A 25,895-nucleotide genomic window follows, 5' to 3' on the forward strand; every position below is an offset into this window, starting at 1 on the left:
AGTAACCGTCAGGTTAGTGCGGAGGGCCGAGCATCGTTCTCTCGGTTCCCTGTCACTAACACTTGTGGTTTCCTCTACGATTCAGAGACTTTCCACGTGACTTACTTGAAATGACTTATAGGCTTCATTCCAAGAAGAAGAAGCAGCCGCGGCCGCAGTGATAAAGGCCGGAGCTCTGATGACAGCCCCACACTCTGCCGCACCTGGCGCACTGCCTGGAGGAGCCCCAAGAGCTTGGGGTGTTGGGGGGCCGCTACTGTGCCCATTGTGGTGCCACCAACACTATAGCCGACCTTCTTACCATTTCTTCTCACAGATCAGCTGACTCCATATCCTCCTGGAATATAGGGATGGTCTATGTATCACAGGGCTGTAACTGAGGGTCCCCTCTCATCTTGGTCAGGGTCTCAGGTCTTCTTGGAAGTCGCGTCTCATCATCGAGTGTTTGTGGGCACCACCTCCATCTCCTCCCCCCAGAGGCTACTGGTCCCCGAGACGTCTCATGTGTCCTCATTGACTTCTGAGCTCCTCAATCTAGACAGGATGTCCCAGCTGTCACCCTCCACCAGCAGTTCTTACCCCAGGAGCGCGCACAACACCTCCGGATCCGAGGCCGATGTCCTGTCCCAGGTATATAGAGCGCTTTATATTATTATACTGCTGTATTATACTTTATTATTGTACAAACACATTATATAGAGATATAGGAGATATGCTCCCCTATCTGGGAATGATATATTAAATGGATTTTTAGAACAGGGAGATGGAAAATGAGCTCAATGTCCTCTCCAGGCATTGACCGTGTATTGCAGGGCTTCCAGGTTCAGGACACACAAAGATAGATAGATAGATAGATAGATAGATAGATAGATAGATAGATAGGAGATAGATAGGAGATAGATAGATAGATAGATAGATAGATAGGAGATAGATAGATAGGAGATAGATGATAGATAGATAGGAGATAGATATTGTATTATACCATTGCTGTAATATATTTTGTTATACTACAGGTGTACAGTATTACTGCCATGTTATATACAGTGTACCTGGCACATCAGAAAATGTTTGACATGTCAAACTTTTTGATCATTGGGCATCTGTGCTCTCAAACCTCTACTGTACATTAGTACTAGTAGGAAGAAGTGCACAACCACAGTAGACGGTCCCATAGACTTTCCATAGACGTACAGTATGTCTGGGTCACATAGCCTGAGCTGGGAGAGAAGAAGCCTAGCATGCTCTTGTCCCAGCTATATCTCTGATTGGTGGGGGTCTGAGCACTGACACCTCAATCTAAACTCTGTGACATGTACATTTTTGTTTGTAGTGACAGCGCCCAGTTAGCTAGTATATTATATTATATTATATTATACTACATTACATGTTTTTATTATATTGTTATATTATATTATTGGTATACCTCCAGTAGTGGCCATTAGACTACCTCCATAGAAGAACACTTTCCCATGCAATTTGGGAGGTCTTCTTAAAGAGGTTTCACTGTATATTTTATATATAACAATAATATACCAATAGTTTATAGTATATATAGTATAGTAATACAATATAATGTAGCAATAATATACCAATAGTATATAGTATATATAGTATAGTAATACAATATAATGTAACAATAATACCAATAAAATATAGAATATATACTATAGTATATTATATATATATATATATTATACACTATAGTATATATTCTATATTTTATTGGTATTATTGTTACATTATATTGTATTACTATACTATATATACTATTGGTATATTATTGCTACATTATATTGTATTACTATACTATATACTATTGGTATATTATTGCTACATTATATTGTATTACTATACTATATACTATTGGTATATTATTGTTACATTATATTGTATTACTATACTATATACTATTGGTATATTATTGTACTGGTATAGTATTGGTATATTATATGACTATTACATTACTGGTGTATTACAGTAGAATACATGACCCAAGGCACCAGATGTAGAATAAAACCACTTATTTTATTCAATGATCCATATAGTATATCAAGGTTTGAAGCCAAGGCATACTGTACTATAAAGGCCATGTATGACCAAAATGTGGCTGTACAAAAGGGACGTCTACAGTGACTGTTAGTTATTAGTATATTGTATTATGTCTGATTCTTATACATTAGTGGTATAGTACATTACTCATATGTTATGTTATACAATTGGTTTATTATATTACTGGAAGTTTAATTGTATTTAGGTATATTTTATTTAATATATATATATATATATAATATATATATATATATATATATATATATATATATATATATGAGCATTACTTTATATTGCATAGAATATGATGGTGTGAATTATAGATATATATCCTATGCATTATACACAGCCATACATTATAACCATACCTTATTGTCCTGATGATAACAATAAATCATCTTCTTTTGTACAGTCATAGGAATAAACCTTCTTAAAAAAAACACCCATGCAGAAAGTTTGCTTTGCCTTATGTATTTGGTGTAACCTCACATTGCCCATTGTAGAGATGCTCGGGGTCAGGACGGAGCCTTTAGGGTGCCCAATATGGTGCCTAACTTCTTGGCATATCCTTTATATCCTGGTTGTTTTATGTTCCTCCTGTTATACAGTCAGTACCCTTATTTATGTGTTTTTAATTGGACATAGTGAAGATAAATAAAGGTTGAGTTTTTTATGGATTATTTAGCTTTTTTTAGCAGGTTTTTATTTAGTGTTTTTTTATTTATTTCTTTTCTTTTTTATTTAGCGTTTTTTTATTTTTTGTTTTTTTTTACTACAATGACTACAATGTAACAAGGCAAAAGACATGTTCTGGTCCTATTCCATCAGTACATCATACGTGTATTAATACAATGTGAGAAACACTGGTAACAAAACGCTAATGTACAGACGGTAGAAGTTATATACATTACCTATAAAAGAGTTATATAATGTGCACATAGTCATTTTGCTTGTATACGGAATGTCTGACTGACACACACACACTGACTGACTGACACACACACTGACTGAGTGACACATACACACAGCACTACAGCTTAGTCTTCTTCCTCCTCCTCTCTATTGGGTTGATCTCCACACTGTAAGGTTGAGGACCTTTGGGTCATGTGATCAGGTCCTTCACCCTTTTCTCTCTCTGTGCAGGTCCTGCTCCATCTCTAGCGTCTTCTGATGTTCAACCCACTCACCTTGCACTACAGTGAGCGGGCTGAACATTACAGTAACGGGCCCCTCTCCCTCTCTGGGCCCCTAGAAGTGCTGTAGGCCCTGCCACTTGCCCGGGTTAGCCCTGTGCTGACGCCGGCCCTGACAGGAATGCTTTAAAGTGACTGCTGACACTGTTAGATGCTTTTGGGACAAGGAGACACATGGAACCTTTCATATATCTGTCTGTGCTTCCAGTATGGTACAGTCTGGTACAAAGAGTCGAAGAGGTGTTCCCAAGATCCTGAACAGCTGAGTGCTGTAATGCCTCCTCACTCCTCCTTCCATCCCTATTTGATTGACAGTCAGCTGACAGCCGAGCCCTGTTTCCAAAGGTTTGGAAACAGGGCTAGGCTGCAAGGTGACCGTCCTTGACCTATCAGCTATCTAACAGTGTCAGCAGTTTGGAACTTAAATTTTTAATGACAGATTCACTTTAAGGGGCTGACTGCTTTGGATATCCCTACTTGTTAGAAGGGTCAACAAAATGTTCCCCTCATGAGACCAACAGTGATCAGCTATATTCTCTAAAGGAGAAAATGTTCTTTTTTAGAAAATGTTCTTTTTTTCTCCCCGCAGAAAGAGCGCCCCTCATGTCTATGTCCTGTAATGCAGCTTTTAATAAAGTGAATAGGGAAGAGCCATAATATCACAGACCCTTAAAGGGGATATCCAGCGTTAGAAAGACACAGCTCCTTTTTTTCAGAGACAGCACCGCTCTTGTCTCCAGTTCAGTTGTGGTTTGCAATTAAAGTGAATGTATCATTTCCTAGGTGATTTTTTTCCCCCTCACTACCTTGTCAGCGCCGGCGTGGAGATCCCGGTCGCATGGTCCATTTTTAAAAAATGCTGCGAGTTCCTGCGCTCGGTGACAGTGTTCTTCATGTGCACTCAGGCTCGGCTCTATACACTGAAGGCGAGCCCGGCGCCCCCAGTGTAATGGTATCCAAGCGGAGGGGATATCCCAGCCAGCTTTGATTCTAATGGAGGCGTGTCACTAAGAGGATATCCCTACACTAGGGGTGCCGGGCCTGCTTCCAGTGTATAGAGCAGGCCGGTGCACATGAAGAATACAGTCACCAAGTGTGGGAACTGGGCAGCGTTTTGAAAAACAGACCGTGCCACTGGGATCTCTGCGCCGGCACCATAAAGGTAGTGGAAATGGCACATTCACTTTAAGGGGTACTCCAGGGATTTTATTTTTTCAAATAAGGTGATGTCAGAAAGTGATATAGATTTGTAAATTACTTCTATTAAAAAATCTCCAGTCTTTCAGTACTTATCAGTTGCTGTATGTCCTGCAGGAAGTGGTGTATTCTTTCCAGTCTGACACAATGCTCTTTGCTGCCACCTCTGTCTATGTCAGAAACTGTCCAGAGCAGAAGAGGTTTTTTAAATCTAGGGATTTGCTGCTGCCTTGGACAGTTCCTGACATGGACAGAGGTGGCAGCAAAGAGCACTGTGCCAGACTGGAAAGAATACACAATTTCCTGCAGGATGTGCAGCAGCTGATAAGTACTGGAAGACTGGAGATTTATAAATAGAAGTAAATTACAATTCTGTACAATTTTCTGAAACCAGTTGATTTGGAAGAATTTCTTTTCACCAGCGTACCCCTTTAAGCTCCATTCACGTCAGTGGAACTGAGCTGCAAAACCTACACCCAAACTGGAGACAGGAGTGGTGCTGTTTCTGGAAGAAAGTGGCCATGTTTTTTTTAATGTTGGCGAACCCCTTTAATAAGATTTAAAAAAAAAAAATCTTCTGGAGAAGTCTCGCTGCGACTCATTTCACAGAATTCTTCAGAAGCCGTCTGACAACACTTGGCCTTATCTCTTCCTTGAATCCCCCATTTTCCATGTGCGCACTCTCTTCTATGAATGATCTGAGTTCTCAGAGATTAGATCTGTCTAACAGGTGGCGGGGACCGTCCCCTCCGCACCACAAACTGTCTGCACTCCGCTCGGCCTCCCGGGGTTGCCGTCATTGCCTCCCGCTCTAACACATCTCTGCTTCCTGCCAAAGAAGGAATAGGTTTCTCTGTAATCTGATAAAGAATCTTCAAGCGAAAAAAGTGAGAAAAACAACAAAAGTGAAATAATTGTGAAACTTAAAGGGAATGTCCAACTTTCAAAAGTATCTTTTATTGTTTTTATTACATGTGCATAATGATCTGAGTTCCAAATCCCCTGCACAGACATAGCTAAAAGGAAAATCTGCCCTATATTGTCCAATTTAGTAAGCCTCGCGACTCCCCACTGACAGATGATGTTGGTGAAGAGAAGGGCCAGGAATGCTTGATTTTTTGGCACCCCGCCCAACGTGAACATTCGCCGATAGTTATAGAAAGTGTGTGGCCACCTTGAAGGGGTACTCCAGCAAAAATATTTTCAAATCAACTGGTGCCAGAAAGTTGTATATATTTGTAATTTGTCTTTCAGTACTTATCATCTGCTGTATGTCCTGAAGGTATTCTTTCCAGTCTGGAGAGCAGGAGAGGTGTTCTATGGGGAAATGTTCAACAGCCTCATAGAGAATGAACAGAGCACAGGTGCGGTGAGCACTCCATCCATTGTAGGGATGATTGCGTCCCTGTTCCTGTTCTCAGGATTGCTGAGTCGGTATATTCCTTTAAGGTATACCTGTTATTTAAAAAAAAAATTTATAATAATTTGATATGTGGCAGAGATATACCACAAGTTGTCTATTGCCATTTTACAGTATCCCTGATACCAGAGAGGAAGAGCGTGCACTCCCTCCCCGATGTGGGGACTATTCACATACTGACTAATACTAGGCAGGAAAGTCTACACTCACCTGGGGTATTTGCATGCGGCACAAAGAGACACATCATGGTACGTCCCAGGTCACTAACAGGACCTGTCCTATAGAAAGATGATAAAACCCTATACCACTGACTAATGACTGCTCAGTACATTGCAGAGCAGCTGCATGCAGAACATGAAGAGCGTCACCACAATGTCCCTTCTGCGGCCGTCACTTGTAAATGTACAGGCAAGGCGTAAAGAGGTCCTTCGCCAGCTGCTATCCCCGTTGTTCCCTACCGCCAGATGTTGAGCTGCACACAGTCAGTTGGCTGTTGCCATACTGTACACTGTCCCTGCTGTGCTGTACGAGAGTGGTGTGGTGAGCTCCCCCTGGTGGCCGGAAGCCGCTATACCATACACTCTGTCCCTGCTGTGCTGAGTGTGCTGTGGTGAGCTCCCCCTGGTGGCCGGAAGCCGCTATACCATACACTCTGTCCCTGCTCTGCTGAGTGTGCTGTGGTGAGCTCCCCCTGGTGGCCGGAAGCCGCTATACCATACACTCTGTCCCTGCTCTGCTGAGTGTGCTGTGGTTAGCTCCCCCTGGTGGCCGGAAGTCACCATACCGTACACTCTGTCCCTGCTGTTCATGTGACGTGAATTCTGTCTCTACCCAAGCCACATCGTCCCCCCCCCCCTTCTTTCTCTAGACCACCAGGGATGCTGAAATTAACCTCTTATTCCCCTAGACCGCTAGGATGCTAACATTAACCCCTTACTTTCCTAGACCACTAGGGTGCTAACATTAACCCCTTACTTTCCTAGACCACTAGGGTGCTAACATTAACCCCTTACCTTCCTAGACCACTAGGGTGCTAACATTAACCCCTTACCTTCCTAGACCACCAGGAATGCTGACATTTTCCCTTACTCATCTAGACAGCTAGAAATGTTGACATTAACCCCTTACTGCCCTACACCACAAGCGATCCTGACATTAACTCCTTACTGCCGTACATCTTCAGCGATCCTGACATTAACCCCTCACTGCCCTACACCACCAGCGATCCTGACAATAACCCCTCACTGCCCTACACCACCAGCGATCCTGACATTAACCCCGTACTGCCCTACGCCACCAGCAAAGAGGTTTCTGTTCCTTCCAAGAAGCGTTTCAGAAGCCGAGAAATAATTAAGTAAGATGAGTTTTCCCCAAAAGAAGGAAACATGCTATGATTTCCACCATTTAGTGACGCTTGATTCTAATATAATGCAAAGTTACTAGAATGATGCAAAGTAATGCAAAGTTATAATGCAAAGTTACTAGCATGATTGGGGTTGGGAGCAGACAGCGCCATTCACCGTGTAGTGGCCGTGCCTGGTTAGTGCAACTCTGCATTCACTAGAACGGGAGCAGAGCTTCAGACACATAACAGATCTGTCAACAGCAGTTTGCTGATTGTTTCCAGGATAACAATGTGATTACACATCTCTGATGGGGCGGAGCTGTACTGTAGATGTCGCAGCTTTGCTCTGTACGCTGGACGGACCAAAGACCATTCTTATTCTCATCAAATCTTCAACTTATTACGAGTTCACACTGTGTTTTGTGTCTCCATTTCTTTACGTTTAATACATTACAATGCATTGTCAATGCATATGCAGAATTCATTTTTAGTATGTATACATTTTTACTCCTTTTAAAGGGGTTGTTGACCAAAAATGTTTTTCTTTCAAATCAACTAGTGCCAGAAAGTGCAAGAGATTTATAATTTACTATTATTAAAAAATGTTGCATCTTCCAGTACTTATCAGCTTCTATATGTCCTGCAGGAAGTGGTGCATTCTATCCAATCTGATACAGTTCTCTCAGCTGCCACCTCTGTCCATGTCATGAACTGTCCAGAGCAGCAGCAAATTCCCATAGAAAACCTCTCCTGCTCTGGAGGTGGCAGCAGAGAGCACAGACTGGAGAGAATATACCACGTCCTGCACGACATACAGAAGCTGATAAGTACTGGAAGACTTGAGATTTTTTAATAGAAGTAGATTACAAAACTCTGGAACTTTCTTGCACCAGTTAATTTGAAGGGAAAAAAATTGGGTGAACAACCCCTTTAAATTTATAATGTCTATGCTAAGCTCAGTGTGATCCCAGCCCTACAGCCTTATTTCAATATTTCGCACTGACTATCACGGAGAGAAGGGTTCCCCAATATGTGGCTTTCTCGCTGTTGTAAAACGACGACTCCCTATGGAATATATTGGGATGTATAGAATCAATGGCATCTGTCTTTACAGGGCTCAGATGTATGTGACAGAAAAGTACGAAGACGGGAGAAAAACAGAGTGGCCGCCCAGAGAAGCCGCAAAAAACAGACACAGAAAGCCGACAAACTACACGAGGTAAACAAGATTTTATTAGTATTTATAAAGTGGGCGCATTATCAATGTAATCAAGCCAATAAAAGTCTAAAAACAGAAAACTTAAAGGGGGATTCCACTTAAACATAACTTTTGATATGTTGCTGCCCATGGTGAGACTAACAATTCCTTCCATACTTGTTATTATCTATTTAGTCTCCTTCCCCCAGTTCTGAACTGTTGCTTTCTGCTGAAGACACAAAAATCTGTGTATGATCCTTTCTTTCTGTCTCCTCCTCCCCTTCTGAGACAGCTGATGTAAACAAGTCCCTGACAGGCTGTATCTGCAACTTAGTAGCAACTTTTTGATGCTGGGAGGATTCAACACACTGAGTTCATTAGCAACTTGACCTCAGATTGGGTTAATCTGAGGTCAAGTTGCTAATGAACTCACTGTGATGAATCCCAGCATTACAAAAAAGCTACAATGTTGCAGATAAAGCCTGTTAGGGACTTGTTTACATCAGCCGCCTCAGAAGGGAGGGGGGAGGAGGGGGAGTCAGAGAAAAGCTCACACAAAGTTTTCTGTGAATAGAGGCCTCTATACACATCATTCCATGCTGAAGACACAAAAATCTGTGTATGAGCTTTTCTCTCTGTCTCCCCCTCCCTTCTACTCCTGATGAACATACTGGTATTACAAAGAAACTACAATGTTGCAGACACAGCTTGCCAGGGACTTGTTTACATGAGCTGAGCCATCTCAGAAGGGGGGGGGGGGCAGAGAGAAATGAAAAGGCACAGGTTTTTGTGTCTTCAGCAGAAAGTAGCAGCTCAGAACTGGAGGAAGGAGACTGAATAGATATAAACAAGTATGGAAGGAATTGTTAGTCTCACCATGAGCAGCTACTGTACATATCAGAAGTTATGTTCTAGTGGAATACCCCTTTAAAGGAGTCTGGTTTATAGCCACATTTAAAGGAAATCTATTACCCCATAGTAAACACAGACCTTGCAGGATAATGTTATGGCTGCTAGGACCCTGAAGATATCACCAATGAGTCCCGGGTCTTAGCAGCTATCACACCATACTATAAGGTCTGTAAGTACTATGCTGCTGACAGATTCCCTTTTAAGTTTTTATGTTTTTAGCTACATTTATCATGCTATCTGTAACTTTTTAAAAAGTCAGTAGATGACATATAAATCATGTGTCAGAGAGAATCCACATTTATCATACACCTGAAGAATTTTCATTTTTTGCTATTGAAACCGACTTAAAGGTGAATCTTAAAGACTATATACAAGGTGCCTTCAGGCTTTATTGTAGATTCACTGCAACAAAAAAAGACTGTGAGAGTAGACAGCGGACTCCACTAGACAGGGCCATGCAGCTACAAAAGGGAAGTGAGCCACCGCAGAGGACAGCCGCACTCATCTCCTCTTTGCAGGGCTTATAGCCCAGTATCTACTAGTACAGTTATTAGTGGTAGATTGCATTTAAAGGGAATCTATCAACTGCAATCATTTTTCTATGTTCTGGAAGTACAGACAGATATATGAAAGGTACCATGTGTCTCAATGACCTAACAGCTTGCAACAGTTTGGAACAGTTAGAAATAAAGATTCTAACCTGCTGACAGCTCTCTAGTGGGCACGGGGAGCTGAGGGTAAGGGTATGTCTCTTACCTTCATCCTCAGCACAGATCCTGTGCTGTTACTTGTGCCCGGTAAGCCAATAGGACCAGTGGGTGCATAGCTACCGCCCCTCCCAGCACCGTTCTGGAGGTGCGAGCCAGGGTGAGACTGTTAGGGGGCATAGCCCTGCCCCAGGCTGCCCCCCGCAGGTGCCGCAATCCACCTGCCCCCTAAATGTTTATCAATGGAGGGGGCCAGCCTGGGGCGGGGCTATGTCCCCCAACCGGCCCTCCCCCTCTAATGATTATCAATAGAGGGGGCCTGGATCAGTGCTCTAAGGGACGGCAGCCATGCCCCCAGTGCTCCTAAAGCCTTACCAGGCACAACTAATGTGCTGTGCTGAGGAGGAAGGTAAGAGACATACAGTACCTTCATCCTTCCACCCTAGGGAGCTGTCAGCAGGTTAGATTCCTGTAACCTGTTGATAGTTCCCCTTTAAATGGTCGATGTCTGTCCCCTGCAGTTTTGCAGCCTTAGTGGTTGCACTCCGCAATGGCTGCCGGTGAATATTACTTCTGCTCTGTACATCCCCGGTTTCAGCAATACATCTGCGTGTGTGTATTGTGCACTGTGAGAACGGACGGACGTGCTGGTCGGTCTCCTAGAGCTGGTTACACCCGCATTTTACTTCTCCAAAACAATGTGGGTAAATATACACCAAATACACCGATAGGCGGGAAGTGAAATTGAAAGTAAAAGAGAAATCTTATAAAAAAAGGAGATATCTGTGCTAAGAAACATTGACACATACTACACATTACTCTCTATAGTGTAGTGATGCAACAATGGGGATAGCGGTGACAACTGAACCCTCCAGGTAGCAGTAGGACCCATCACTTGTCTTGTTTGGTTTGTAATTTCAGCCCACATGATACTACTATATAGTGCCCAATCCATATGTAGTGTCCAATAATATTCCTTTAAAAACTCACATAATACCGCCATATACTCTAGCACCCAAACAGAATCCAATATCTAAATAGTACTCACCTATAGAGCCCATATAATATATGTAGTTATCACTTTTTACTGCAAATCGAATTTGATATATTATCATAGTGTCCAAATAATATTCCCTTAAAGACCTCAAATAATACCGCCATATACTGTAGCACCCAAACGGAATGCAATATCTAAATGGTACTCACTTATAGAGCCCATATATTATTTGTAGTTGTTACTGCAAATCAAATTTGATTTAATACTGCCATATAGTGTCCAAATCATATCTAGCGTCCTAATACCGCCATATACTGTAGCACCCAAACAGTATGCAAGATATAAATAATACTTATTTGAATAGTTCACATAATACTGCCATATAGTTTGCGCATGTTGCTGCAAATCCACTCTTCTATAATACTGCTATACACTGCTAAATAATAAAAAAATAAGAGAGTTGTTTCAGTCTCTTTAGGGGTCCTGGGCAATCGGCCAGTGTGTCACCCTCTAAAACTTATCTTGTTTAAGATAGAAGAAACTTCCCCAGACCCCATCCTGACCCCCTTATCGGAACCATATGCATTTGTACCCCAAGAAATAGCCATTACTATATTTTTCAGACCCTATTTCAGCATCCAGTGATATAGGCCAATGTGTGCCTGCCGCTCCGTCATATCGTTGCACTGTGCAGTCTACATGGCAATGGGTCACCTATGGGCTAATTTTAATTGTAAGGAAGTACAGTACAGTATAGGAAGCCAGAGGCACCTCTGCCCCCACCTGGACACTGATATACAAGGATATATGGGAATGTTCTTGCAATATCTTGACTATGTGGTGACATAACAGGCTAATACAGGTTTACTGTCTATATTACGACATTCAAATGTAACACCCTCTAATGAAGCGTCCAGTGTAAGGACATGGGCTTCTGTTTGTGCCACCTTCTCACTCAGCACAGTGCCACCACCTGAGTCTTGCCAAGGGCTTGTGTGGTATGCAGGAGGTTTTCACTCTTCTGCCAGGGGCTGACTCAGGAAACCCCTACCTAGCTTGGTATACACTATAAGTAGTATACTCACAGAGAGAAGTATCGTAGAACCATGAAACAATTTAATAACCAATTAACATAAGTACGCCAATACAGAACTCTCCTCCTGAAAGAGGAACACTTCAACAACAAGAGAGGTAGGGGTGCTCAGTTACAATTCCTGATAGTGACCTTAACAATCTAGACTCTCAGAGGTGATACATACAGTCAATGGTGACCACCCTGCACTGTCTCTCTCTTTGGCTTTTCTCCTCCTCTTCCTTCTTTTGCCTCAGTTCACTGTCCCAGGGAGAGATGGGAGATGTAGTTTGGGGGCCTCTGAAAAACTGTTCCTCTCCAGAGGTTACACAAGGTTATATAGGTGTATACTGTGTATATAAGTGTATCCAGGGTTCTATAGGGGTATACTGCCTGTATGATGGTACCAGAAGTTATATGAAGGTATAAAGCCTATACGACGATGTTATCTGAAGGTATAGTGCTGTGATGAGGGTCTCTAAGGCTCTATGGAGGTATACCACCTTTATGATAGCATCTGAGATTATATAGAAGTATAATGATTACATGGTGGTGTCTGAGGTAATGTAGTGGTATATTGCCTATATGGTGATGTCTGACAATATATGGAGGTATAGTGTCACAATGATGGTGTCCGTGGCTCTATAGAGGTATACTACCTATATAATAACTGAAGAAGGGGGCAGATGTCAGTAAGGTATATATGTATATATGGGAAAGTATAACTGGAGCTCCTGATGAGAAGTGAGTGGAAAGTACGTTGGGTTGTTTGTGCTGGAGAGGGGTAAGATGTCCAGTGGTAATTGGTGTTCACCCTAGGAGTCTGCTTCTGTGTTTTGTTCCTCCTTTTTACTTTTTTGCCTCTAAGTTTCATCTTTGCAGGGCATTGGAGTGGTAGTTCCTAAATCTTTTCCCACTATATATACTATTATAGTCGCCCTACCCACTGGCCCAGCACATATAGGAGGTTGCTTATTACAAATTACAGTCTTGTGCCATACACTGGGCGTCCACTAGGGGGTGCTAGTATCATTAGAACTCTCTTTTACATTCAAAGAAGAAATCCAGCAAAATCTTTTATTAACATATTGTATTGTCCCCCCCCCAAAAAAAAAATGCTGATGTCACTTCCTGGATAACATGGTGATGTCACGACCCAACTCCCAGAGCTGTGCGGGCTGTGGCTGCTGGAGAGGATGATGGCAGGGGGACACTAAGGGACAAAGGACACTGGAGGGACACTGAGCATCCCTCTGCCATCATCCTCTCCAGCAGCCACAGCCGCACAGCTCTATGAGTCGGGTCGTGACATCACCATTTTATCCAGGAAGTGACATAACCATGTTATCCAGGAAGTGACATCACTGTGTTATCCAGGAAGTAACATCACCACGTTATCCAGGAAGTGACATCACTATGTTATCCAGGAAGTGACATCACTATGTTATCCAGGAAGTGAAGCCTTGATGCAGTAGTAAGTGGAGGGAAAAAAGCACTTTATAAGCATTTCCCGTAATAAGTGTATATTGGGGATTTGTATAACTTTTGGGGGGCAATACAATACTTTAATAAAAGTTTTCGCCAGACTTCTCCTTTAAACTTTGGATCTAATTGTCCAGTTATACTTTCCCATATATACCTCAGTGACATGTGCCCCAGTTGTATACCACTGTGCATTTTTATCCCATGTTTGTACTATGTATTAAATTATTGATTTAATAAAGAATTATATATATTTTCTCTATACATTCAATTATATATATTTTCTCTATAATGCAATTTTTTTCCTTGGTTAATATTTCATTGTGAATTGCAAGTTCATTATTTTGTGGCAGACTTTTTTCTTTTGAGTTTCTAGCTATGTAATGGGATATGAGGCTATGTAGTGGTATATTGCCTCTGTGGTGATGTCTGACGTTTTATAGACGTAGTGTCACGATGATGGTGTATACAGCTCTATAGAGGTATACTACCTATGTAATGGTATCGGGGGATATACACACCTAGTCTACCCATATAATGGTATCTGTGGCTATATAGACTTATACTACATGTATATTGTATCTGATGTTATACAGAGGCTATAGTGAAAATACATAAATATATATATATATATATATATATATATATATATATATATATACACACACCTTATTGCTTTGTAATATATAATTCTATGTTATAACATATATATATTTTCTCCATGTGACAGGAATATGAATGTCTGGAGCAGGAAAACTCTTCCCTGAAGAAGGAGATTGGGAAACTCACTGATGAACTCAAACACTTAAGTCAGATTTTGAAGGACCACGAACAGATCTGTCCCTATCTGCACTGCCCAGTGAACTTTGTGACCGTGCCTAGAATGACAGACGCTGTAGCCGGATGCTTACCCCGGTGACTAGTCACCCAAGACGCGACCATTCCTTCAATCCCTGGACATATTCCTTTAACAAGGTTCAGTTTACGGATTTACCATTGGGATTAAAAGTATTCAATGAAGCTTTCGAGACATCACGTGACGACGTCCACGCTATGGGATCACAGAGGACAGATGACAATGTCAATGATTACCACTGCCTTTATTTATGACATACATCATTGATATAAGAGAACGTATCATCAGGCCGTGTTCAGGTCTGAAATTCTGTTTACCAATGAAGGAAGTCAGGAAGGTTATTGAATATATTTTTATATTAATAATTATAATAATAGTAATAATGATAATAATAATATTTTTATATAATTGAGTTGACTGTATACGCCGTATACAGTAAGCTCCCCCTAGTGGTGACTACAGGCAGCCATAATTCTTATTATTTAGCTCTCCTATGTCTATGCAGGAGATTTGGAGCTCTGTATCAGAGATCTATTCGGTATAAGGATACAATTATATGGCGTTCAGGGGTGGACATTTATTTTAAGGTGGGAAACAAGCGCTGTTTTAGGTTAAACTATAACTCCAGTTATGAAATAGAATGGAAGCTCTTATTTTTATCCCCCCCAACAGTAAACCAATAAAAGCTACTTGGCACAGGGAGGTTCAACAAACTATAGTACTAGGTGAAATTCTTAGGTTTAAGGAGAACTCCGGCCGGGGTGATTTTTGCCAGAGTGACGGGGAAAATGAGGATAAAAGAAGTAACATGCTCCAGTGCTGATGCTGGTATCCCGCAGCTGCCCATAGAAATGTATGAAAGGCAGAGCAAGGCAGAGAGGCACAGAGACCCTGCTAGCTTTATTATAGTTCCTTACTGTTGTATACAGCTCTCCATGCTGCTGCTGCTTCTGAGGGTGTGCTACAGAAAGATATGTGAGCATCATAGCAGCTTCACTTACTCCACCCCTCCCATCTTCATAGACTTCTATGGGTAGCTGAAACTCTCTTCTCTGCTCTATGGATTTTAACAGTGAATACTGAGTAAGGGCTCTATTACACAGCAAGATTATTGTGCTGCCCAGGCATGATGGGAACTGTGGTTTTGCAACAACTGGAGGGCCAAAGGTTCACCATCCCTGATCTAAAGTGAAAAAAAAGAACCAAATGTCCACATAAACTTATAGAGACTTATGTGTCTCCATATTTATAGACTACAATTAACTGCAATTTGTTACAGATCCTTTATTTTTTTGGTTGCAGAATATAGGCTGCTGTATATGGTGCTCGCAGAGGAAAGTTCTGGATTTAGACATTTCTACAGTCAAAGGGAGTGTTTCGGCAAACAATGTATAAGGGTTTTACAACTCCCTCATAGACAATGTACTACTTAGAGTTGTACAAGATTACAAAAAAACGTGACAGCACCACTCCTATCCATAGGTTGTGCGTGGTATTGCACTTCAGCCCTATTCACTTAAAGGGGTTGTTCATCAATTTTTTTTTCTTTCAAATCAACTGGTGCCAGAAAGTGCCAGAGAATTGTAATTGTAAAAAAAAAATAATCTCAAGTCTTCCAGTACTTATCAGCTGCTGTATGCCCTGCAGGAAGTGGTATATTATTTCCAGTCTGGAGAGCAGGAAAGGTTTTTCTATGGAGATTTGCTGCTGCTCTGGACAGTTCCTGACATGGACAGAGGTGGCTGCAGAGAGCACTGTGTCAGACTGGACAGAATACACCACAAGATATACAGCAGCTAATAAGTACTGGAAGACTTGAGACTGTTTAATAGAAATAAATTACAAATGGCACTTTCCAGTTGATTTCGAAGATTTTTTTTTTTTTTTTTGTGAACCCTCCCTTTAAATGGAGGATGGCAATGGTGGAGCTAAGGGCTTAAGGGGTCATGGGAGAGCCACAATAGGGGACACTGGTACTATATATGACATGTATATCATGGATAGCAGCAGGTACGGCAGAGGGGAGGTGCTGTTGGTGTTTACTATGGCTGAAGGAAACAGGGGTGGAGTGGGACCCCATCATTACTTGTTACCTTCAAGACATGTTGCAGGACTTGCAGTGGGGCCCAGAAGCTTCAGGTTACCCCTCTGATCCAACATCTATGTTTCTTGGCCCTAGAAAGTATTACCTCCTTAGGGCCCTATTCCACCGGACGATTATCGTTCAGATTATCGTTAAATCGTTCAAATCTAAACGATAATCGTTCGGATGAAATGCAGTTAACGCTCAACGACCGAGCGAGAAATTGTTGATCGCTTTATAAGACCTGGACCTATTTTTATCGTTGCTCGTTCGCAAAACGTTCGCAAATCATTCGCATTGAATAAGACATCGTTCGGTCGTTAATAAATAGCGAAGAAAAACGATTGCAATTACGATCATAAGTAACGATTATCGTTCCATGGAAATGACTGAACGTTTTCAGGTCTTTCGCAATAGCGGTCGTTTGAGATCGTTAATCGTTAACGATTATGCAAACGATAATCGTCCGGTGGAATAGGGCCCTAATGGTACTTTTACACGGTGCGATAATTCGCCCGATCGCACGATTAACGATTTTGAATGAACAATGGTTTTTTTATAACGATCAGTGTTTAGACGGAACGATACATCGTACGGAAAATTCGCTATGCGATCGTTTTGCGATCGTTTAAGCCTATCTCACACATAGGGGAAATCGTTGAAAGAATGTTTACACTGAACAATCTGCGAATTTTTTGCGAACGATCAACGATGATTTGTGAACATGTTGAAAGATCAAAATGAACGATTTTTTACTCGTCGTTTGATCGTTCGCTGCGTTACACGTACGATTATCGTTCGAATTTGACCGTTATCGCGCAAAAACGAACAATCAATCGTCCCGTGTAAAAGGACCATTAGTCTATGGGAAAGGCCAGATCCCATCCTTGGCACTAAATATCCATCTGCACTGAGCATAATGGGCAGATAGAAGTCTCCATAGCCGCACTTCTCTCTGTTTTACACTAATAGGAATGATGATTGTTCAGGAGAAGTCGGAGACCCCTGAGCTGTGAATCTGTTAGTAGATATCAAAGCATTGTTCATGGTTGGGGGGAGGAGAGCGTGTTTTATGGGGTCCTGCCTCACTTAAATAAACCAATAATTTGGGGATTTTTTCGCCTTGATGTAATTATGTTTTTATTTTATGAATCTCGTTTTTCATTGCACTGAATAAATTTACCTCCCAAATTACTGACACTTTCTGTTTTATTATTTATAGTGAATATAGATTTACTATTATTTTATATGGTAATGACTTTTACATTGGAATATAGTTGAAGGGTCTGTCTCACTACCAGACTGAAAAACACTTGTGACATGAGCCAGTAGCAGGGGGTTTGACCCAACGTCTGCCAGGGCGGCTCTGTGGGTCACTTGGTGGGGATGCTGGAGACAGGAGAGAGAAGTGTAATAGGTGGAAAAGTGATGGAAAGACACCTGCAACTGTGATTGGACGATATGATTACACATGACAAATAAACTTAACCCATAACCTTCACAGAAAATTACACATAAGACAGAGAGTGACACCTAGTGGGGAAACACATAACAACACCTTCATCCCCTTCTAGTGCGATGCCTGGAGAGGCACTTTACCAAGGTGAAATATGACTTAGTTGACCACCCGTACTGGGACACTAAAAAAGAACAGGTGTCACAACAGCATGCACGACTAAAAATGTTACACGTTATGACCCCTCATTAGCTTACCAAACAGAAAGGTGTGATGTCACAGCAACTAGCCAAAGTGAAACAGTTGTGATGTCACAGTCGCTTACAAGACGAAAACACTAATTATATCACACTGGTTTACCCAAGGGCAGACGTGTACAGAGGGCAAACAAAGTGATAAAAAAACACATACACCATAATTATGCTGACATATAATGGTGGCTTGAAAGACACTCTACCTTGTACTCAGCTCAGCTGTGATAAAGGCTGGTTACAGCCGAAACGCGTCTAGCTTACATGTACCTGTTCACATGCTGTATTTTATGGAAGTTTTTTCTACAATAAAGTAAGTGTTTTTAAGGACTTTTTTTGCTGGAACATTTTTTCATTTGTGGATGTACAGAGGGCCCCTGTATAAGAACAGTGTAGACTACATCAGTACTTACTGCGAATATGATAACAGAGGGTGCTCCCCAAAAATACTGTAAGGGTGCATTCACACGTATAAGATCTGCAGCAGATTCGATGATACAGATCTGATGCTGTGCTCAGTTATTTAGATCAAATTTGCTGTGGATCCGCAGCAGAAAATCTGGTGGGTGCCTTCACACGCACCCGATCCGCAGTAGATTTCACGTTGCGGATTCACAGCCAAATCCGCTGTGGATCCAGTGCCATTTATCCCTATGAGAGCACATACTCGCAGCGGGATTGACATCCCGCTGTGAGTATGTGAGTTAACCCCTCGCCACCCCAGAGAGCATACATTACCTGCTCAGCGATTGTTGTGCACTGATTGGCTGAGTTGCCTGCCACCATCCCTGTTGTCCCCTACATCTGGTGGTAGGGGACAACAGGGATGGTGGCAGACAACGGGCCTCTTGATGCCTTGTCTGCACCTTTACAAGTGACGGCCACGGAAGGGAACAGCGGGGCTGGTGGCTGGTGACAGTCTTCATGTCCTGCATGCAGCTGCTCTGCAACAGATGGTGAAAGTAGGGGACAACGGAGGCGGGCGGCAAAGAATCACAGCTGTATGCCCTGGTGTTCTGTTCGGCGGGCATGCTTCCAAATAAAAACTTTGCTAGGTCTTACTTTCAGGGGAGGCCTTATATTTAGCAATCCAGCAAAACCTCTGCTAGGTCTTATTTTTGGCGAAACAGGATTGCTATAGTACTATTGTTCTGTACTGTACCAATCTACCAGTCATTGTAACATATGAATAGCAAAGGACATAGCATATATATATATATATATATATATATATATATATATAGTCATCCTCCCTTTCGTATGTCTCCTATGTCTTACTATAAAAAAATACATAGGGCTGCATAGGCGCTGTAAACACTAAACGGTGGGTGATTTTTTGATCCAGACTATTTGCTTCTTTTGTTATTTGAAATGCGCTGAAGCAATAAGTAGGTTTCTGATAATGTACATAACCAGAGATAGAGCGGATTACTGTCATGAGAACACTGAAATATTTCAAGGGGATCTACGGGAGGATTTTTTTTTTTTCACTTGCCCAGTAACAGTGTTAACACGGGAGACGAATCACAGAATTTCCCTCTGCAGTCATCGAGTTTACTGATGGGAAATGCTGCTTAGAAAAGGTGTTCACATCATGTGACCTAAATGTCTTTACTACCCGCAACTGCAAAACTGGGACAGACGCAATCCAAAGCTCGCAGCTGATGGGTGACGTCACCATGAGGTTCAGCATGCGTTCTCAGCTCTTCAGATCCCATCTGACCTTTTCGTGCCTGCGTACAGGATGTACTTACTCATAGTCAGCTCCCTGACCATTCTAGTTAACAAAAATCACCAAAAACACCAAAATTATTAAAAAAAAGGTCACTTACATACTAGTTTTCCAGACTGCTTAAAATGCATTTGTATTTAGACAAGCCACTCCTGTGTAGTGAGACGCAGAATAATTCATGTATATATGTTTAGTTCTGTCCTCGTAGCATCTCCTTATCGTTATACAGCTGTCATCTACAACCTGTGGCTTTACAGCTGCTGCAAAATTACGACCTCCCCCTTAGCATGGACAGACAGACCTGTGAGTTGGAGGCCGTAAAGTATTCTCTTGCTAGTTTACGTTGCCTAGCAACCACTTCACTTCCTGTCTGGTGACCACCATTTCAGTTCATGTAACCACGTAGACAGAAGTGGTCACAGAAAGTACTAAATGATCATAATTTTTGGGGCTGGTATCTACTTCTTTAGGTGGGCGCCATCATTAAGCCCCTCTGAATGTCTACTGATCTCTTCCTCTCTGTATGCTCAGAGAGCTCAACAATATAAGGATTTACTGTAGACCATGTCTGAATTCCCATGACCCCATAGGCCTTCAGGTAATACAGGAAGAGGTGGCTACATCCACGAGGACCCTTGTACTCATACTCCGTACTCCCACCTGTATCATTTTTAGTATATCCTGTGGAGCCTGACTACACCAGATCACTATACTTGTCACATATCATGTCTGTATCATTCCCATGGCATAGTTGCCAACGTAATTTTGGGACATTAAGGGTGTGTTCACACATACAGGATCTGCAGCAGATCTGCAGCAGATTTGATGGTGCAGATTTGAATCTGCAGATTCAAAGCAAATCAATTCTGGGCCATCAAATCTGCTGCGTATCTGCTGCGGATCTGTTGCAGATCTGCTGCAGATTCAAATCTGCGCCATCAAATCTGCTGCAGATCTGCTACAGATCCTGTATGTGTGAACGCACCCTGAGGGTGCGTTCACACCTACAGGATCCGCAGCAGATCTGCAGCAGATCCGCGGCAGATTTGATGGTGCAGATTTGATGCTCTGTTCAGTTATTTAAATGAAATCTGCTGCGGATACGCTGCAGATCCGCAGCAGAAAATACGCTGCCGATCCGGTAAGTGTGAACGTACCCTTAGGGTGCGTTCACACGTACAGGATCCGCAGCAGATTTGATGGTGCAGATTTAATGCTGTGTTCAGTTATTAAGATGAAATCTGCTGCTGATCTGCTGCGAATCCGCAGCAGATAATCCGCTGCAGATCTTGTACATGTGAACGCACTCTAAGCTGGGTTCACACTATGTATATTTGAGGCTGTATTTGTGAGGCTGTATAGCAACCAAAACCAGGAGTGGATTGAAAACACAGAAAGGCTATGTTCACATAATGTTGTAATTGAGTGGATGGCCGTCATTTAATGGCAAATTTTTGCTGTTATTTTAAAACAACGGCTGTTATATTGAAATAGTGGCCGTTATTTACCGTTATATGACGGCCATCCACTCAATTTCAACATTGTGTGAACAGAGCCTTTCTGTGTTTTCAATCCACTCCTGGTTTTGGTTGCTATGAGGACCTGACTTGAGGACCAAATACTGCCTGAAGTATACAGTGTGTGAACCCAGCCTTAAGCTGTAGGACCACCTGCGACCCCCCCCCCCCCCCCAAAATATCCAGGCATGCCCACAAAACAGTCTGAAATATCCTCACCCAACCCTTTTGTAGTTGACCCCACACTCTTTTCTAGTTACTGTTGCCAGCTATCCCATGGTCCCCCTGACCTGCTTTCCATTACACTACCTCTATACTAAAGTGGGTCCAGCTGATAGTATTAGGTGTAAGGGGGCCTCCCGACTCCATGCATGTCGGTGGAAAGAACGGTCGGGTGTGATGGATTTTTACTGTCTGACCCTCATGTTGTGGAGGCCATAAGCTGGTGCCAGCGCTCTCACCCCTTAGTAACAGGACCCGGTCTGGTAATAGCATGTCAGTGGGGCACTCGTCTAGCCTTGGTTGTCTCACAATTGCTTAGAGTGAAGAGATTTCCCGTCTAAAGTTTCATTTTTTCATTAATAGTTTCAGGTAATGTAGAGACGCTATAGCTGATGTGTGGTCCTGTGGTTTTGGGGTTACTGACAAATCACTGCTCTTGACTTTTACCTAGATGTCTCTCTACTATAACATTAAAAACAAGACTAAGGACTTAAAGGGATTTACTAAAACATGGTCTCTTTCTTTCCTACATGCCACACCCGTCCATGTGCTGTGTCAGCCTCACTGACGTGAATGGAGCTCAGCTGCAGTACCAGACACAACCGGCAGAGACGTGTGCTGCTTTCTTGGAAGAAAGTACTCATGTTTGTTTTATTCCTATACAACCCTCCTAAAGGGAATCTGTCGCTAGGTTTATGCTGCCTCAAATGAGGGCGGCATAAGCTAGTGACAGAAATGCTGAACAGAAAAATGTATTACTTACATTATTCTGTTCAGCCGTTCTCCTGATATGCAGGAGAATGAGCTTTATGCCACACCCCTCCCGCCACAGCTGCTGATTAACAGCCGTCAGCCTATACACAACATAAGAAGACAACTGCCAGTTAACAGTTGGTGGGCAGAGTGTGCTGGTGCTCATGAATATCCAGGACTGAGCACACACTCATAATGGAGAGGACTAGTTATTGTCCATGTTATTTAGGAGGAGATCTCCTGGACAAAGTGATACATCATTCTGTTCAGCTGAAAAACATCTTTTTGAGTACAGAAAGAGGCTTTTTTGCCTAATAAATCCTTTTACAGAGATTCTTAAAATCGCTTGTAATATTGATTTTTGCAAAAAAAAATAAAATAAAATTAAATGACAGTTACACTTTAATTTAAGGCAATTTTCACACACAATATTTTAGGTCAGTATTTTGCAACCTAAACCAGGAGTGGGTTGTAAGCACAGAAAGGCTATGTTCACACACTGTTGAAATTGAGTGGATGGCCGCTATTTAATGGCAAATAATTACCGTTAATTTAAAACAACCACCGTTGCTTTGAAATATGGGCCGTTATTTGCCATTAAATAGCGGCCATCCACTCAATTTCAACAGTGTGTGAACATAGCCTTTCTGTGCTTACAACCCACTCCGCCACATTCTGACCTATAACTTTAGAATTGAATGAATTTTTGCCCACAGAGCGTTATGAAGACTTTTCGCGCTGTAATCTGTTGGTTTTATTGGTATCAGGTTGGGGTAGATGAGACTTTTTGTTGTGTTTTTTTTTTTCTAGTTTAACCAAAATACAATATGACCAACAAATTAAGGATCTCTGGGGTTTATCCCAATCACCGCAAGATCAAGTACATTATATTTTTACATGTTTATATTTTATATTTTTATATTTATTTTGGCAATTCTGCATGTGGCAAAACCAAATTTATTTTTCCTAAATGTTTTTTTCTTACTTTTTCACTTTTTTTTTTTTTTTTTAAAGTGATAAAAGGAGGGTGAATATATATATATATATATATATATATATATATATATATATATATATATATATATATATATAAAATTGGTGTTGTACATTGGTTTGTATATCCTGCCTGAAGCAGATTGTACATGCAGATTTACCATGGCAAGCACAGAGACCTTCAGAATGCCTCTGGCTGCCATTATAACCAATTGGCACCTGGAAGTTGTGGGGGTGCTGATTGGACCCCTAATATTCATCTCATTCGCTGCATGCTGCATTCACTAATGATTGTGGCATATAGAGGTTTTTAGTTTTTTTTAAATCGACTGTTCTTTTGCTAAAGATTTTTAGGGAAAAAACGTTTTTCTTTCACATAAACAACAGAGACAGAAACTGTACAGTCTGGATGTTGGGGATGTGGATGTGGTCCTCATATTGCAACCAAAACCAGGAGTGGATTGAAAACACAGAAAGAATCTGTTCACACAATGTTGTAATTGAGTGGATGGCCGCCATTTAATGGCAAATATTTGCTGTTATTTTAAAGGGAACCTGTCACCCCCCGTACCGGGGTGACAGGCTCCCGAACCCCCGTTAGAGACCCCTATACTTACCTCATCCCGCCGGGTCCCGCTTCTGGATTCGGTCGGGTCCCGGAGATCTCAGCCGCTGCAGCCCGGTGCGCGCGCTGAGAGATGAGTCCAACACCCATAGAGAATGACAGGAGAGTCCAGCGCTCCGTCATTCTCTATGAGCGTTGGACTCATCTGTCAGCGCGCGCGCCGGGCTGCAGCGGCTGAGATCTCCGGGACCTGACCGAATCCAGAAGCGGGACCCGGCGGGATGAGGTAAGTATAGGGGTCTCTAACGGGGGGTCGGGAGCCTGTCACCCCGGCACGGGGGGTGACAGGTTCCCTTTAAAACAACGGCTGTTATATTGAAATAATGGCCGTTATTTACTGTTATATGGCGGCCATCCACTCAATTTCAACATTGTGTGAACAGATCCTTTCTGTGTTTTTAATCCACTCCTGGTTTTGGTTGCAATATGAGGACCACAATACTGACTGAAATATACGTAGTGTGAACCCAGCCTAAAGAGGAAAAAAAACAGATCTTAAAAGCTAAAAAAAAATTGAGGAGGTGAATGAGACCACAAGAAATGCTAAATATAAGGATGACGTTAAAGTGCCCCTCTTGTTGGTAAAAAAAACCTTTTACAGATGTGTTAAAGGGGTAGTTCACAAAAAATAAGTTTTTCCTTCAAATCAACTGGTCTCAGCAAGTGTCAGAGATTTTTAATTTACTTGTATTAAAAAGTCTCCAGTCTTCCAGTACTAATCAGCTGCTGTATGTCCTGCAGGAACTGATGTAATTTTTCCAGTCTGACACAGTGCTCTCTGCTGCCACCTCTGTCCATGGTAGGAACTGTACAAAGCAGCAGCAAACCTCTCCTGCTCTCCAGACTGGATCAAATCAAATCAAACTGATCAAATTTTGTGTAACTTGACAAAAGTTTTTTCTAAAAAAAAGTGTAAATTGTGAATGGTAGCTGCATTTATCCTGAACAGGACTCCTGTGTGGATGAATGACGTGTACTGTCACCTGCCAGTGAGTGCGGCCCCTGGTGTTTCCTGTTGGTTACGTGCCGCGCGTTGTATGCACCTTGTGTCTCTCATCCTCTCGGGGTCTTCTGTAAAAAAAATTATTCAGACTGAGAACGTTCTGCAGCTTCTGTTTCATGATTCAATGATTTTTAGTGGAAAATTCCCAGCTAAAAAAAATTGCACATTTTTGGTAACATGTAAAGATTTACTATAAAAACAGAGAGGAATTTCACTGACATGTAACTTTACAGGAATCTGAATACAGAAATGCGAAATGCAAAGACAGCTCATTATTTTATATAGTGACCCTGTGGGCTAAAGGTGCTTATGCCGGCGATGGGACAGTTAAAGGGATATTCTGTTGGAAAATTTTTCTTTGATAAAATTGCCTAACTTTGTAATATAACTTTATTAAAAAATAAAAATAAAATTATATATATATATTTTATTATATTTTACTTTTTAGTAATTATAACAGATTAAACATGTTGGTGTTATTATTAGTTTATGTGTTGTTGTTGTTATTATGATTAGTTTATGTCTTGTTGTTGTTGTTATTATGATTAAACATGTTGGTTTTATTCTTAGTAGTTTTACGTAGAATAACTAATAGGCTCGGATTATCTTTACAATGCCAGTAGTGTATATGATAATATTTTGGGTAGATAGGCGTTATAGCATTTCATTTACTGGAAATTTTTCCTGCACTATTAAAAACAAAATATTAAAATTTTGCAGTGAGATCCCTTCCCGTCGAAGCTTTGTGCCAAATAAAATATTTATACAATAAAATAATAAAATAACAAAAACAAAAGACAAAATCCAGTCCGGGAATTTTTTTTTTATCGAA

The 25,895-nt window shown here is 41.6% G+C and overlaps 1 protein-coding gene across 1 annotated transcript; it reads left to right on the forward strand.

The window, feature by feature from the left end:
* The first annotated feature begins 451 nt into the window (after positions 1–451).
* On the forward strand, positions 452–14,722 carry BATF3 (basic leucine zipper ATF-like transcription factor 3). Its single transcript, XM_069955153.1, has 3 exons — positions 452–630; positions 8,319–8,423; positions 14,303–14,722. The coding sequence occupies exons 1-3, from the start codon at positions 544–546 to the stop codon at positions 14,489–14,491; spliced, it is 381 nt and encodes a 126-aa protein (XP_069811254.1). The 5' UTR covers positions 452–543; the 3' UTR covers positions 14,492–14,722.
* The last annotated feature ends 11,173 nt before the right edge of the window (positions 14,723–25,895 follow it).

Source organism: Dendropsophus ebraccatus, chromosome 15, assembly GCF_027789765.1.
Source record: "Dendropsophus ebraccatus isolate aDenEbr1 chromosome 15, aDenEbr1.pat, whole genome shotgun sequence".
Lineage (NCBI taxonomy): Eukaryota > Metazoa > Chordata > Amphibia > Anura > Hylidae > Dendropsophus > Dendropsophus ebraccatus.